The 13,978-nt window shown below is 44.6% G+C and overlaps 1 protein-coding gene across 2 annotated transcripts in view; it reads left to right on the top strand.

The window, feature by feature from the left end:
• llgl1 (LLGL scribble cell polarity complex component 1) overlaps positions 1-13,978 on the top strand; it is a 123,390-nt gene that overhangs the window by 21,284 nt on the left and 88,128 nt on the right. For both annotated transcript variants that reach the window (XR_014620515.1, XM_084329907.1), the window contains exon 3: positions 13,783-13,864. Coding sequence is in view for 1 of the 2 variants with exons in the window: in XM_084329907.1 (XP_084186033.1) it covers positions 13,783-13,864 (82 nt within the window). In the remaining variant the exon portion in view is untranslated. The remainder of the gene's footprint in view (positions 1-13,782; positions 13,865-13,978) is intronic.

Genomic DNA, 13,978 nt, shown 5'->3' with positions numbered 1-13,978 from the left:
GCACCCTATCCGCATCGTCGGGCAATCACACTGCAGGGAGAGAGAGGGTGGGGGAGAGAGAGAGAGGGTGAGGGAGAGAGAGAGGAAAGGCAAGATAGGAGAGAGAGAGAGCGGAGAGAGAGAGATATTTAAACTAGTCAAGAGGTTTGGCTAAGCTTGTGTCTTCTGACTCTGTCTGTGATGCTGATTGATTGATTGAAAACTTTAACAAATTGCAGAATGGGTACAATGACTACACACAATTGTTAAGGGATGCAGACCAGAGAAAGACTTTCGTCTTGTTTACATCAGGGTCCCCCATTTTCAATTCATCATGACATGTATGACATACACAACATACATCCAGACATTTATGACATACAAGATATACAAATATACAGTACTGTCCTCCTGTATCAGTTTAAACTCGTCAAGAGGAGGAGGACTTAGGTGTTTGTTGATGTTGCTGCTTAAGCATCCTGGGAATTTGATGCTTTTCCTTTTATCTTTGATTGTGAGATTCCTTTAATCAGTTTGATATTTTTATCTTTTTTCTTTGGGGTGGCTTGAGATTGTTAACTTTCATCTCCAAATAGAGTTGGTCATGGTCCACATTCAAGAGAGATGGTGATGTTGTCATACATCTTTCGAATAATTGAAACAAAAAATAAACTCACGATTTAATCTCTTTGATCTGGTCTGGATTTGCTACAATATTAGTTAGTGTTTTCGATATTTCAGAACAGTTCTGACTAACGGAGTGATTGCCAGTTACTTTGGAACATCGGGTAGATAATTTAAATGTTCTTGTCAGAAATCACATGGTGGAACCTTGATGCCGAGAGCCAGAGAGGCACTTGTCTACAGAGTTCTCAATTTAAGACATTAAAAGGTATTAAAAAGTAGGGCTGTACTGAATAGTTCGAAGCTTCATTCATAACGTTGACGTTCAAATTCTAAAGCAACATTCGAATTTTTAATCTTTTTTATATATATATCTTTTATGTGTCTATTCATTCTGTTTAAACCAATGGGGGTTTTCTTCACAGTTGCAGATAAAGATTAGGCTACACTAATATTATAGTATAATGACTCGTCATGAAAATTTTAATAAAACATTTACCATAAATGATGTAGGCTGTAGCATACGCTTGGCACTCAGCGCTCCATCAACGTCACCATCACTTTTGTACCAACGTGCCCTTATTGGATTATTTATGTTGACGAAACTGACAAATTATATTCAAGAAAGTTGATTTAATAAAAAAAAAGACAAATTTAATCAGATTAATCGCTTTATTCAAATTGAGGATTTTGTTTGAGGATATTTAAAATTGATTTATTATAAAAGAAAAAGTATGATTACGTCATAAAATATGATGACAGACATTCGAAGCTTCATTCGAAAACTTCAATAGAAGCTTCGAATGTAAACAAATTACATTCGGTACAGCCCTACTTCATTTTCATTTGCACAGGTATTACATTTTTGGGGGGGACAGCCCGGCTGTCGGCACATGAAATAATGTGAAATATGCAATGTTTTTGTATTCAAGCCGTTGTCTTTTGCGGGGCTACCGGGAACTTAGTGCATCTGGCGAGAGCTTGTATGGAACACGCAAGAATTGAAGTTGACGCGCAAGTGCCGCCGCCAGTTCAGTCAGTCAGCTCAGCTCAGCTCTCGCACACAGGCAGTCTAGAACCTCCTTATGGCAATAATACCAGACGCACAATGCATTTTCAATATCGGTTATGTACATTTTGAAACTGCATCCAAATACTCACTTTAAGTCCTGAGTCCAAACATGCATACGTCTTCCAGATGTGGATTCCAGGCCAAATGTGTTCACGGCTCTTTGGTGTGGCTAAAGTTAAACTCCCTCAGGTCAGAGGTCAGAGCCAGCGGTGGTATAAGGCACACAGACACACAGACTAGATCGTGTGCTTGGTAGGAGCCACCCAAGTGGTCATAATTGGATTTGGGGATTTTAAGAAATTCCAATAGAACTCTATGACCGCTAAGATAAAGCCGTGTCTACTCTATATAAGGTTATGGCTGAGGGAGAGATTAGAGTTCTGAAATAACAAAGTTGTGGTTAAAAACGGATTCGGCTACATCACTATCATAATGAAGCTCTCCTTCTGCCTCTTTTACACTGCTTTCTGTCAGTGGGATGGCAGAGAGGGAGACCGAGTAGAGGAGACACAGGAGAGAAGGTTCTTTATTGAGACGGTAGGAAGGCTGAGAGGGAGACGGAGTAGAGGAGACACAGGAGAGAAGGTTCTTTATTGAGACGGTAGGAAGGCTGAGAGGGAGACGGAGTAGAGGAGACACAGGAGAGAAGGTTCTTTATTGAGACCGTAGGAAGGCTGAGAGGGAGACGGAGTAGAGGAGACACAGGAGAGAAGGTTCTTTATTGAGACAGTAGGAAGGCTGAGAGGGAGACGGAGTTGAGGAGACACAGGAGAGAAGGTTCTTTATTGAGACCGTAGGAAGGCTGAGAGGGAGACGGAGTAGAGGAGACACAGGAGAGAAGGTTCTTTATTGAGACGGTAGGAAGGCTGAGAGGGAGACGGAGTAGGGGAGACACAGGAGAGAAGGTTCTTTATTGAGACAGTAGGAAGGCTGAGAGGGAGACGGAGTAGAGGAGACACAGGAGAGAAGGTTCTTTATTGAGACCGTAGGAAGGCTGAGAGGGAGACGGAGTAGAGGAGACACAGGAGAGAAGGTTCTTTATTGAGACCGTAGGAAGGCTGAGAGGGAGACGGAGTAGAGGAGACACAGGAGAGAAGGTTCTTTATTGAGACCGTAGGAAGGCTGAGAGGGAGACAGAGTAGAGGAGACACAGGGGAGAAGGTTCTTTATTGATACTGAAGGGAGGCTGAGAGCGACACAGATTAGGTGAGACACAGGAGAGAAGGTTCTTTATTGATACTGAAGGGAGGCTGAGAGCGACACAGATTAGGTGAGACACAGGAGAGAAGGTTCTTTATTGAGACAGAAGGGAGGCTGAGAGCGACACAGACTAGGTGAGACACAGGAGAGAAGGTTCTTTATTGAGACGGTAGGAAGGCAGAGGGAGACACAGGAGAGAAGGTTCTTTATTGAAACAGTAGGAAGGCTGAGAGGGAGACACAGTAGAGAAGGTTCTTTATTGAGACAGTAGGAAGGCAGAGAGGGAGACACAGTAGAGAAGGTTCTTTATTGAGACAGTAGGAAGGCTGAGAGGGAGACACAGGGGAGAAGGTTCTTTATTGATACTGAAGGAAGGCTGAGAGCAACACAGATTAGGTGAGACACAGGAGAGAAGGTTCTTTATTGAGACGGTAAGAAGGCAGAGGGAGACACAGGAGAGAAGGTTCTTTATTGAAACAGTAGGAAGGCTGAGAGGGAGATGCAGGAGAGAAGGTTCTTTATTGAGACAGTAGGAAGGCAGAGAGGGAGACATGGTAGAGAAGGTTCTTTATTGAGACAGTAGGAAGGCAGAGAGGGAGACATGGTAGAGAAGGTTCTTTATTGAGACAGTAGGAAGGCTGAGAGGGAGACATGGTAGAGACGGTTCTTTATTGAGACAGTAGGAAGGCTGAGAGGGAGACATGGTAGAGAAGGTTCTTTATTGAGACAGTAGGAAGGCTGAGAGGGAGACATGGTAGAGACGGTTCTTTATTGAGACAGTAGGAAGGCTGAGAGGGAGACACAGTAGAGAAGTTTCTTTTTGAAAGAGGGAAGAGGGGAGCAAATCCTTTTCTTTCATTGAATGAGCTGAGGAGGGGCTGGTCTTAAACCCAGTTACAGTTACATGCGTTCTGTAATGGACCCTAACATTGCACAATATTTTTGCCCTCTGTACGATCAATAATGCCAAAAGTCCCATAATGTACGATAATTTTGTGAAACTTGGTATTAGTTGTTGTCTACTTATTCCCATCCCCTTTGCCTAAGGACACAGTAATTTTTGTTCCAATAGTTTACGGGGGACACATTTGTGTAACGTAAATCAGGGTTACAGACAACCTATTTGAAGATTGCACAACGGTATGCTATGTGGAACTTGAGCTGATATGGTGATCATGTTATTTATTTAATTTCCATGTACAGTAGATGTTGAACAGGCTACAACTTGTCCTTTTTATAGTTGACTAGTTTAGCTATAGCTCACAACTATAACTATCTCTTGGTTTTTTACTTACATTTTCTTTTTTATTCCGACGACGTCAATGTTTAGTTTACCGCGAAACTAAACCTATGAAGTGTGCCTCACGCCAACGTTCACACGCACAATTCACGCTTACCTAGGATTTGACTTGATTCAACAACAAAGCAGTTGGGGCAATGGCAAGCGGAAACGGTTGCAAGTGTTGTTACACTTTACAAAGCTAGATGCAGACAACACTTGCTGCAATATTATATATTATATGATAATCAATTATTTGAAGTTTGGATATATATATATATTTTTTTACAACTGAGGTAGGTAGATTTAATTTGAAGCCTCTGGTACATTTCCCATCTGGCAGCGCTGATGCTGGGAGGCAGACCGTGTATAACTAAACAGACTGGTGAGGAAGGAGACGAGAGATGACAAGGAAGGAGGGAAGAGGGAACAAGGAAGGAGGGAAGAGAGGACAAGGAAGGAGGGAAGATAGGACAAGGAAGGAGGGGAGAGAGGACAAGGAAGGAGGGAAGAGAGGACAAGGAAGGAGGGAAGATGGGACAAGGAAGGAGGGAAGAGAGGACAAGGAAGGAGGGAAGATGGGACAAGGAAGGAGGGAAGATGGGACAAGGAAGGAGGGAAGATAGGACAAGGAAGGAGGGAAGATGGGACAAGGAAGGAGGGAAGAGAGGACAAGGAAGGAGGGAAGATAGGACAAGGAAGGAGGGAAGATAGGACAAGGAAGGAGGGAAGATAGGACAAGGAAGGAGGGAAGAGAGAACAAGGCAGGAGGGAAGAGGGGACAAGGAAGGAGGCAAGAGGACAAGGAAGGAGGGAAGAGAGAACAAGGAAGGAGGGAAGAGAGAACAAGGAAGGAGGGAAGAGAGGACAAGGAAGGAGGGAAGAGAGGACAAGGAAGGAGGGAAGAGAGGACAAGGAAGGAGGGAAGCGAGGACAAGGAAGGAGGGGAGCAAATCCTTTTCTTTCATTGACTGAGCTGTGGAGGGGCTGGTCTTAAACCCAGTTACAGTTACATGCGTTCTGTAATGGACCCTAACCTTAAATATCACTCTACAATAGCTTGCACTAAATCAGGACGCCAACAATTTCCTGGTAGAGTGTCCTGATTTTGTGAGTGTGCAGTCTTGAAATTGTCCAGAGTTTTCACATAAATGTAGTACACACGCACACACACACGCACACACACACACACACACACACACAGTGTTGTCCATCTGTTTCACAGTCCAGTGCCCCTCCCCTCCCCCGTGTCTAACACAGCTGTAGAACTTTTTTCCACTCATTCTCTCTCTCTCTCTCTCTCTCTCTCTCTCTCTCTCTCTCTCTCTCTCTCTCTCTTTACTTCTCTTCACCTCTGTGCTTTTTGTTTTGCTATCCTCTTGTCCTCACATTGAGGGGCATTAGTGGGTTAAAGGATGCAACTTAATCGAAGGAGTATATTTATTTATTTATATTTACTCGTTCACATTTTGTCCTGTGGTCGAGAAGCAGGCCAATGTTATGAACATGAGCACCTCTCTCCCAACGCCACACACTTTACATTTGTAAGTTACAAGTTGCAATGTCAACATCAAGTTATAACATATGCTGTTTGACTAATCTGCCTCACACACACACACACACACACTGACACACACACACACACACACAACCCTCCTGCTGTCTGCGGTCAGTGTTATTACGGCGAGCAGAACCTGGGGAGGGGAAGTGACATCATCACTGAGGAATGCCAGTATAGCGCTCTCCCTCGGTCTCCTGGGTATCGGCGCAGGGGCGGATGGAGAGAAGGAGGAGGAGGAGGAGTGGAGGGGAAAGAGTGATGGTGGAAAGAGTGGGAGAGGAGGAGGTAGGGAAAGGAGAGGAAAGGAATGTTGGAGAAACACTGCTCTAGTAGACAGGTTGTGAGGTAGGGACACTGGGGGAAGGAGAGCATCATGGGAAGGATGGAGAGATTGTTGTGGGTGGAGTTTGCACCTTCTCCCCCGTGTTCAGTGGCTCGGATCCGGGTGAGAGACATGCATGCTGCCTACATACTGCTGCCATGGCTGAGACCAAGGTACTGGCATTAGACGTAGACTTTATTGTCCCAAGGGGGGGGGGGGGGGGTTCCTTTTCACATCACTGTACTCATCGGACAACAGCACATCCTGCGACAGTGGCTCGGGAGGAGTGGTCGTCTGGTAATCTGAAGGTACCCGGTTTGATTCCGGCTCCCCCCTGGCAGAGTGTCGAAGTGTTCTTGAGCAAGACACTTAACCTCTTAACTGCTCCCGATGAGCAGGTTGGCACTGTGTGCATGGCTGCCTCTGTCTGTGAGTGAATGGGTGAATGTGAGGCATAAGTTGCAAAGCGCTTTGGATAAAAGCGCTATATGAGTGCACTCACTGCAGTCTATTTACATACTGTACAACCTCGTACATACAACAGCACACGGTAACGACACACGGTGACGGACAGCAGGACACACGCAGGCCTGTTCAGCGAGGCTCCAGGGATCAGGCATCGCGGCTGGAGTTGGTCCCTGGGGAGCCCGTCTGTGTGCTCCTGAGTGGCGAGGAAGGGTCAAACGCAGAGGAATCATTTCCCCACGGGGATTAATGAGGTTTAACCCTTTCACTACCACACTACAAAAGGTTCACCTTTCACTACCACACTACAGACGGTCTGTAGTGTGGTAGTGAAAGGTTAACCTTCTGTAGTGTGGTTGTAAAAGGGTTAACCCTTTGTTGTGTGGCAGTGAAAGGGTTAACCATTGGTAGTGTGGCGGTGAAATGGTTAACCATTTGGTAGTGTGTGTTAGTGAAAGGGTTAACTGGACTTGAGAACTGGAGGAGTGGGTGTTTAAAACGCTCCCCAGACTCTGAATGACCAATAAGTATTCGAGATGTCTTCCCTGACTGTGACATCATTCACCCCTCCTGGTGTACCCCAGGTGTCTTAACTACTTAACTGACGGGCACATTTGTCAGAAAACGCCTGAAAAGTGCATACCCAAAGTAATCTGCAATTTATTATACTTTATACTTATAGCACATGCATGAGTCTGATCTCTTTTGAAAGGAAACATTCTGAATTTTCATCCACAACAGGAAGAATCACTCTGAGTGCTTTAGAAAATTAGAAGTTAAGTTTTTATGTTATTTTTTTTTTTTACCTCCATTTGAATTATCTTGCACACAGAGGCCTCTTACAGGTTCCAGCTGATAGGTATGACCTGGAAACCACAATGGCTCCATAGCCTAAAGCCTTATCTAGTACAGGTTCAAAGTTGATAACAATACCACAGAAAATTAGTTTTTTTACAAAACTTTTTATAATGGTATGTCTATGCGTTTTTCCAAAATGGCCACTTGGAGTCTCAAAATACAAGATACAAGATTAATTTAATGCCACACAACCAGGTTGGTGGTATTTGTGATTGGTACAGAGTGTATTGAAGCTCTACAGTACATAAAACTAGAACATAGATACATTTAGCCCCCCCCCCCCCCTTCCTAGCAATAAAAAAGAAAAATGGCCACTTGGAGACCCTATGTCTCCAAACGCTATAACTCTTGAACGCTTCAACGTACAGTCAAAATCTCGGGCTCTAATGAAAGGTTACTCATAGTTACAGGCAGTGGGCTGCTTGGTCACAATTGTCAGTGTTCGCGGTTGGAAACCCGGTGGGGTACGAGCAAGAGCGCCTCCTACTGGTCGGTTGGGCCGCCTGTTCAGCATTTTAGGGGATCTGGGTGAGATGGGGTGAACTTCCGCACGTGTTAGGCTCTCCCAGTGAAACTCCTCGCTGTCGGGTGAAGAGAGGCGGATTGGAGGTGGTGTGTAGTAGTCTACACCCTCCCCAGACCGACAGCAGGGTAGGAGGGAATTGGCTTAATGACTAAATTGGGCGATGGGGGCGAATAACATAAAAAACTAAAGACACAAGGGGGGAGACATCTTAAACAGCATTGGGGAGGGGCTCTAGAGGGGAGAAATGAAAGAAAAGATGAAGTAAAGAAGAAGAGGTTTGTCTGGAGAGAAATGGAAGGAGGAATGCCAGTATAACTCTGCCCCTGGGCTCCTTGGGAACCGAGCCAAGGGAGAGGGAAGGGGAGAGGTAGGGAGAGAAGGAGGAGAGACAACAATCTCCTGGGTCTCACGAGAAGATGGAGGGAGGGAGGGAGGGAGTGAGGGATGGGGCGATGGAGGCCGAACCAGGAAGATGGGAAGAAAAATACGTTTTGGAATAAGTGTGAGACTTTGGAGATGGAGGGAGGGAGCGGAGAGACTGAAGGTAAAAAGAGATGAGGGGAGGGAGGGATAGGAGGAAGGTAGGGAGAGGAGGGATGGCACCGGTTGGAGTGGGAGAGGAAGAGAGACACGGAGGAGTGCGGGAGAGGGAGTCATCGTGTACACAGTCGTGAACAAACTCCACTGTGAAAACTCCACACATTTCCACTCAATGCATTTCTTTTATCTACATGCCTACTGGCTTATGTAAGCTACAGTATACGGTGAAATATGTGTGTGTAGAACTCGTGTTGTGTGTGTGTGTGTGTGGCTGCTAGCGGGTGTGTGCTAAATAACTGCTAATACACAATTTAGCCTAATTTAGACCAGTTAGTGTGTAGTACAAGGCATCAGAGTTATTTTATTATAGCCTAGCCTGTGTTTTATCAGCTCGGCTTCATTTATGTGCTAACAAAGGGAGGATCCGTCAAGATTGTGTTTCATTACAGACACACACACACACACACACACACACACACACACACACACACACACACACACACACACACACACACACACTGCAGTGGTTTGGAGCTGCTGCGTCATATGGTCTTTGTAATTGCTGTTATGAGCTTGGCTGTCATGTTTTAATTTCACCCAGCCAGTTTCTTTCCCTTTTTATTACAACATGCGTAGCTGCCACTTGAGAGACTACAGCGAGTGCCTTAGCTGTCTCTCTGCACTAGCTTTATCTATCTGTCTGTCTGTCTGTCTGTCTGTCTGTCTGTCTGTCTGTCTGTCTGTCTCTCTGCACTAGCTCTATCTATCTATCTGTCTGTCTGTCTGTCTCTCTGCAGTAGCTCTGTCTGTCTGTCTGTCTGTCTGTCTGTCTGTCTGTCTGTCTGTCTGTCTGTAGTAGCTCTATCTGTCTGTATCTCTGTCTGTCTCTCTGCAGTAGCTCTATCTGTCTGTCTGTCTCTCTGTCTGTCTCTCTGCAGTAGCTATATCTGTCTGTCTCTCTGCAGTAGCTCTGTCTGTCTCTCTGCAGTAGCTCTGTCTGTCTCTCTGCAGTAGCTCTATCTGTCTGTCAGTCTGTCTCTCTGCAGTAGCTCTGTCTGTCAGTCTGTCTGTCTCTCTGCAGTAGCTCTGTCTGTCTCTCTGCAGTAGCTCTATCCGTCTCTCTGCCTGTCTCGCTGGTCTTCGTCTTTAAAACTAGTAGTTTATATAGCGCTTTGAAACACCTTGGTCACCGTTTGAAGGTCCCATTGTAGCCGCTTACATCAGCCAGACCTGCGCTTCCAGAACTAATGCCAATGTTTCACATAAACCACCCAGGGCTTTGTTTTGGTAAACGTCTTTCTTGAAAACCGTTGGGAAGGGGTTTAGGTGTGGTGTTTATTTAGGAACGCTCGTTGAAACACTATATCCTTGTTATCAGGTCGTTTAGTGTTTCACACACGCTGCCTGTGCGCAACTCCAAACTTGCCTCTTGAGTGAATAAATTAATCTGGAGGGTTTAGTCGTTAACGGCTGCACTCTGTTTGCTCCTGCCTTAATGGGCCATAGTGACACCCTTAGCTATGGTTGCATTGTGATCAGCCCGTCCTATAAAAGTCCATTTTAAAATCCCATTTTCATCTCGTACTCGACATGTAAACGAGGATCACCCCCTCAATGACTTCACGTTTAAATAAAGGTAATAATAATACAAATAAATAAATAATAATAACAAATAAAAGTAATTGTATAAGGATGCTCTTGATCCACCAGTCCTCAGTAACTATCTCTACGTTAAGATATTGAGGGTTTTTAGCTAATCTTCTAGATTAGAAGAAGAAACCACTTATTTTAACATTTTCTGTCTGGTTTTAGTCAGCAGCACAGTACAGACACCGTTCTCATCTCCTGAATGCTGCTCAGTGCTCTGTACTAGTGCTGCTATGTACTAGTGCTGCTCTAGACCTCAGCACTGTCTTTGACTCCATTGATCGCGGCAGCCTTATTGTAAGTAAGGTTAGTCACGGTTAGATTTTTTTTTTTTTTTATCATTTCAGATAATGGTTGAAGAAGTGAGTCTTTAGTCGACGGCGAAAGATTGGACGGGATTCGGCTGTCCTAACTGGGATGGGTAGTTCACACACACACACACACAGACACAGACACAGACACAGACACACACACACAAATCGAAGTAAAAAAAAAAATTTGAATTTTCTTTTTTATATATATATATATTTTTTTTTAAACTTCGATTTCTTTTTTAATGTTTGAAGCTTGTGCCATCGAACGAAGCTTCGAAGTATTTAAGACAGCCCTATTAGGCTCCATCCCCTTTTAATAAAATAACTGCTGGCGACCTACACATTGGGGCTTCAAGCTCCATGTCTCTCTCTTTTCTTTTTTAAAGCAATTGCTTAAAGTCTGCTCTGTGTATGGTATACAACATGATATCAAATTCAACCCTAACAAGAGTGTTGTTATGATAGTGAAAACTAAGTAGGACCAGAAGCAAAAGTTCCCCTTCCTTCTTGTTGTCTTGACTGCACTCTAGATGTGGTGAAGAGTGTGCGATATCTGGGTCACAATATCACTGATGACATGTGTGATGATGTTGATGTGCAGCGCCAGTGCTGCAGACTGTATGCACAGGCCAATATGCTGGCACGGAAATGTTACATGTGTACTACTAGTACAGACGATGTGAAAATAAGCCTGTTCAGAGCCTATTGTACTCCGTTTCATACTGCCCACCTCTGGTGTAATTATAGCACAGCGAAAATGAAAAAAACTGCAGGTATGAATGAATGAATGAAAACTTTATTTAACAGATTGCAGAATGGGTAAATACAGTACGGCTCAATACACACAATTGTTAAGGGGATGCAGACCAGAGAAAGACGTTTGTCTTGTTTACATCAGGGTCCCCCATTTTCAATTCATAGGGACATACATGACATACAGGTATATAGTACTGTTACATTTGTGACTTATACAATATGCAAATATACAGTACTGTTACCCAGAGATCCTAACAGAAAATATATACATATGATTGGGAGGAGACTGTACATTAGGAGGGGGTGGGTGGGCGGGAGAAAATATATACATACGGTGGGGAGGAGACTGTCTATTAGGAGTGGGTGGGTGTGGGGGGGTTGGACATTTACGGTGGCCAGTTTTGAATTGCAGCCTCCCGTAGGTGCTATTTAAGAGCGGTTTTGAATGTGGGTAGGGATTCAAATTTTTTTACAGCTTTGGGTAGGGCGTTCCACATTGATGTGGCATAATTGCAAAACGTGTTTAGTCCCTTGTTTGTGCCGAATCTGGGTTGCACATGATTTGTGGAACTCCCTCTGGTATTGTGTGCATGGTATTCACTGACCTTTGGGAAGTATTTCGACATGTACATGCGTACCTGAGTGGCGTAGTGTGTCTTGTAGACCAGGCCCATTGCAAGTTGCTGTACTCTGTCATCTGCTCTAAGCCATCCTAGGTTGTCAAAGTGGGCAGGGGTGAGGTGTGTTTTAGGGGTAAGGTCAAGCAGTAGTCTGACCAGTTTGTTTTGTGATGTTTGTAATCTTGTTTTTAGTGCCTTTGAGGTGCTTTGGTACCATGAAGTGCAAGCATAGTCGTAGTACCCTTGAATGAGTGCTCCTGCCAGAGTCTTCAGGGTATTCTTGTTTACCAGAGAGGAGATCCGGTACAAGAATCTAGTTCGTTGGTTGACTTTTTTTTATTACATTGGTTGCCATTTTGTCACAGGAAAGATTTGCCTCTAGGATGGAACCCAGGTATGTAATTTCATCTTTCCTTGTGACATATAATGATGCATTTAGGATCCTCCTTGAGCTCCCAAGATGGACTAGTGCAAGCTATTTGTTTGTGACAAAAAATCTTCCCACCTTCCATTCTCTGCTGAGGAACTTGAGGTTTACATGTATGTGTCAAAAAACTGGATAATAGATGCCATTACTGATGTCAAGCAAAGCGATACAAGGTACTCCTCTGGTTTGTGGAAACATTGGAATCGATGCCTTTATGTATTTTAATCTATGTTGTTGTCCTTGTGTGTAATATGGACCTTGAGTCTGGAATAAAGTCTTCACATCATATCTCTCTCACTGCCTGGGTGTGTTTTGTTCACCAGTATCTGGTTGATGTGATGTTGATGCAGTGAGCAGGCGGAGTCCATACAGAGCCTTGATGACTGTATGTGTTCTCTGCAGTGAGCAGGCGGAGTCCATACAGAGCCTTGATGACTGTATGTGTTCTCTGGTTGATGTGATGTTGATGCAGTGAGCAGGCGGAGTCCATACAGAGCCTTGATGACTGTATGTGTTCTCTGGTTGATGTGATGTTGATGCAGTGAGCAGGCGGAGTCCATACAGAGCCTTGATGACTGTATGTGTTCTCTGCAGTGAGCAGGCGGAGTCCATACAGAGCCTTGATGACTGTATGTGTTCTCTGCAGTGAGCAGGCGGAGTCCATACAGAGCCTTGATGACTGTATGTGTTCTCTGCAGTGAGCAGGCGGAGTCCATACAGAGCCTTGATGACTGTATGTGTTCTCTGCAGTGAGCAGGCGGAGTCCATACAGAGCCTTGATGACTGTATGTGTTCTCTGCAGTGAGCAGGCGGAGTCCATACAGAGCCTTGATGACTGTATGTGTTCTCTGCAGTGAGCAGGCGGAGTCCATACAGAGCCTTGATGACTGTATGTGTTCTCTGCAGGGAGTGACCCTGAAGTTGTCTTTTCTAGCCTTCATTCCAGGATTTGTCTAAACGACAGTGAGGCACGATATGCGTGTGTAATCTGTGGTGTCATGTGACTATATAGCCCCTTCTGGACCAATGGCATGCCAGGCTCGCCCCCTCCCTGCTGTGGCATCTGAAGGGGTCAATTAAAAGCGATGGATAGGAGACTTATTTGTATGTATTGTAGTTTTTCCATGGGTCTATTGTGGAGGAAATTAACCCGGGTCAATGAATGTAGATAGTCGGATATATACTTGGTTAAACACAGGTTTATTATCATTTATATCGTTTATATTATTAGTTATAGTTGGATGACTCGATGAGGACAATGGCCTGGTGTCCCCAGGTGAGCTCCGGAGTTCAGTGAGACGTCAGTCTTTATAGTGTGAGGGAAAGGCATTCTGGGTAAGATGTTTACCAAGTCTATATTTGACTGAGTACATTCCTTGATCCGGGTCAATTCTCCCACACTATCAAACGAGACATCTTTATACCCACTCAGGATAGAGCCACGAAACAAATAAACATTTCATAGCGGGACCATTTGACCATAGAATAGCTTTAGTCATTTCATTGCTGCAGATTTCTGTCTGCCTGTCTTCTTCTGTGTGTTCGGTAAAAACGAGTGTTTTAGCGTTAAGTCCTTGACTGGCTTCTCCCAGCTACGGCGCCCCGGGGGTGGAGTTCACAGGTCTGCACAGAGACACCGCAGCCGTCACACAGATCCACTTCCTGCACGGACAGGTAAGACACTGGTTATTCACTTCCTGTATTTAAACGGGGTTCGCACAAGGTCCTTGAAGTGCTTAAAGTGATTGATTTTTGGAAAAAAAAAACCAATGCCTGGAATTCCTTGAA

The sequence above is a fragment of the Notolepis coatsorum genome, assembly GCF_963971535.1.
Source record: "Notolepis coatsorum genome assembly, chromosome: 14".
Classification (NCBI taxonomy): domain Eukaryota; kingdom Metazoa; phylum Chordata; class Actinopteri; order Aulopiformes; family Paralepididae; genus Notolepis; species Notolepis coatsorum.
The sequence above is the reverse complement of the archived record's forward strand: the minus strand, read 5'-3'. Positions and strand labels throughout refer to the sequence as shown.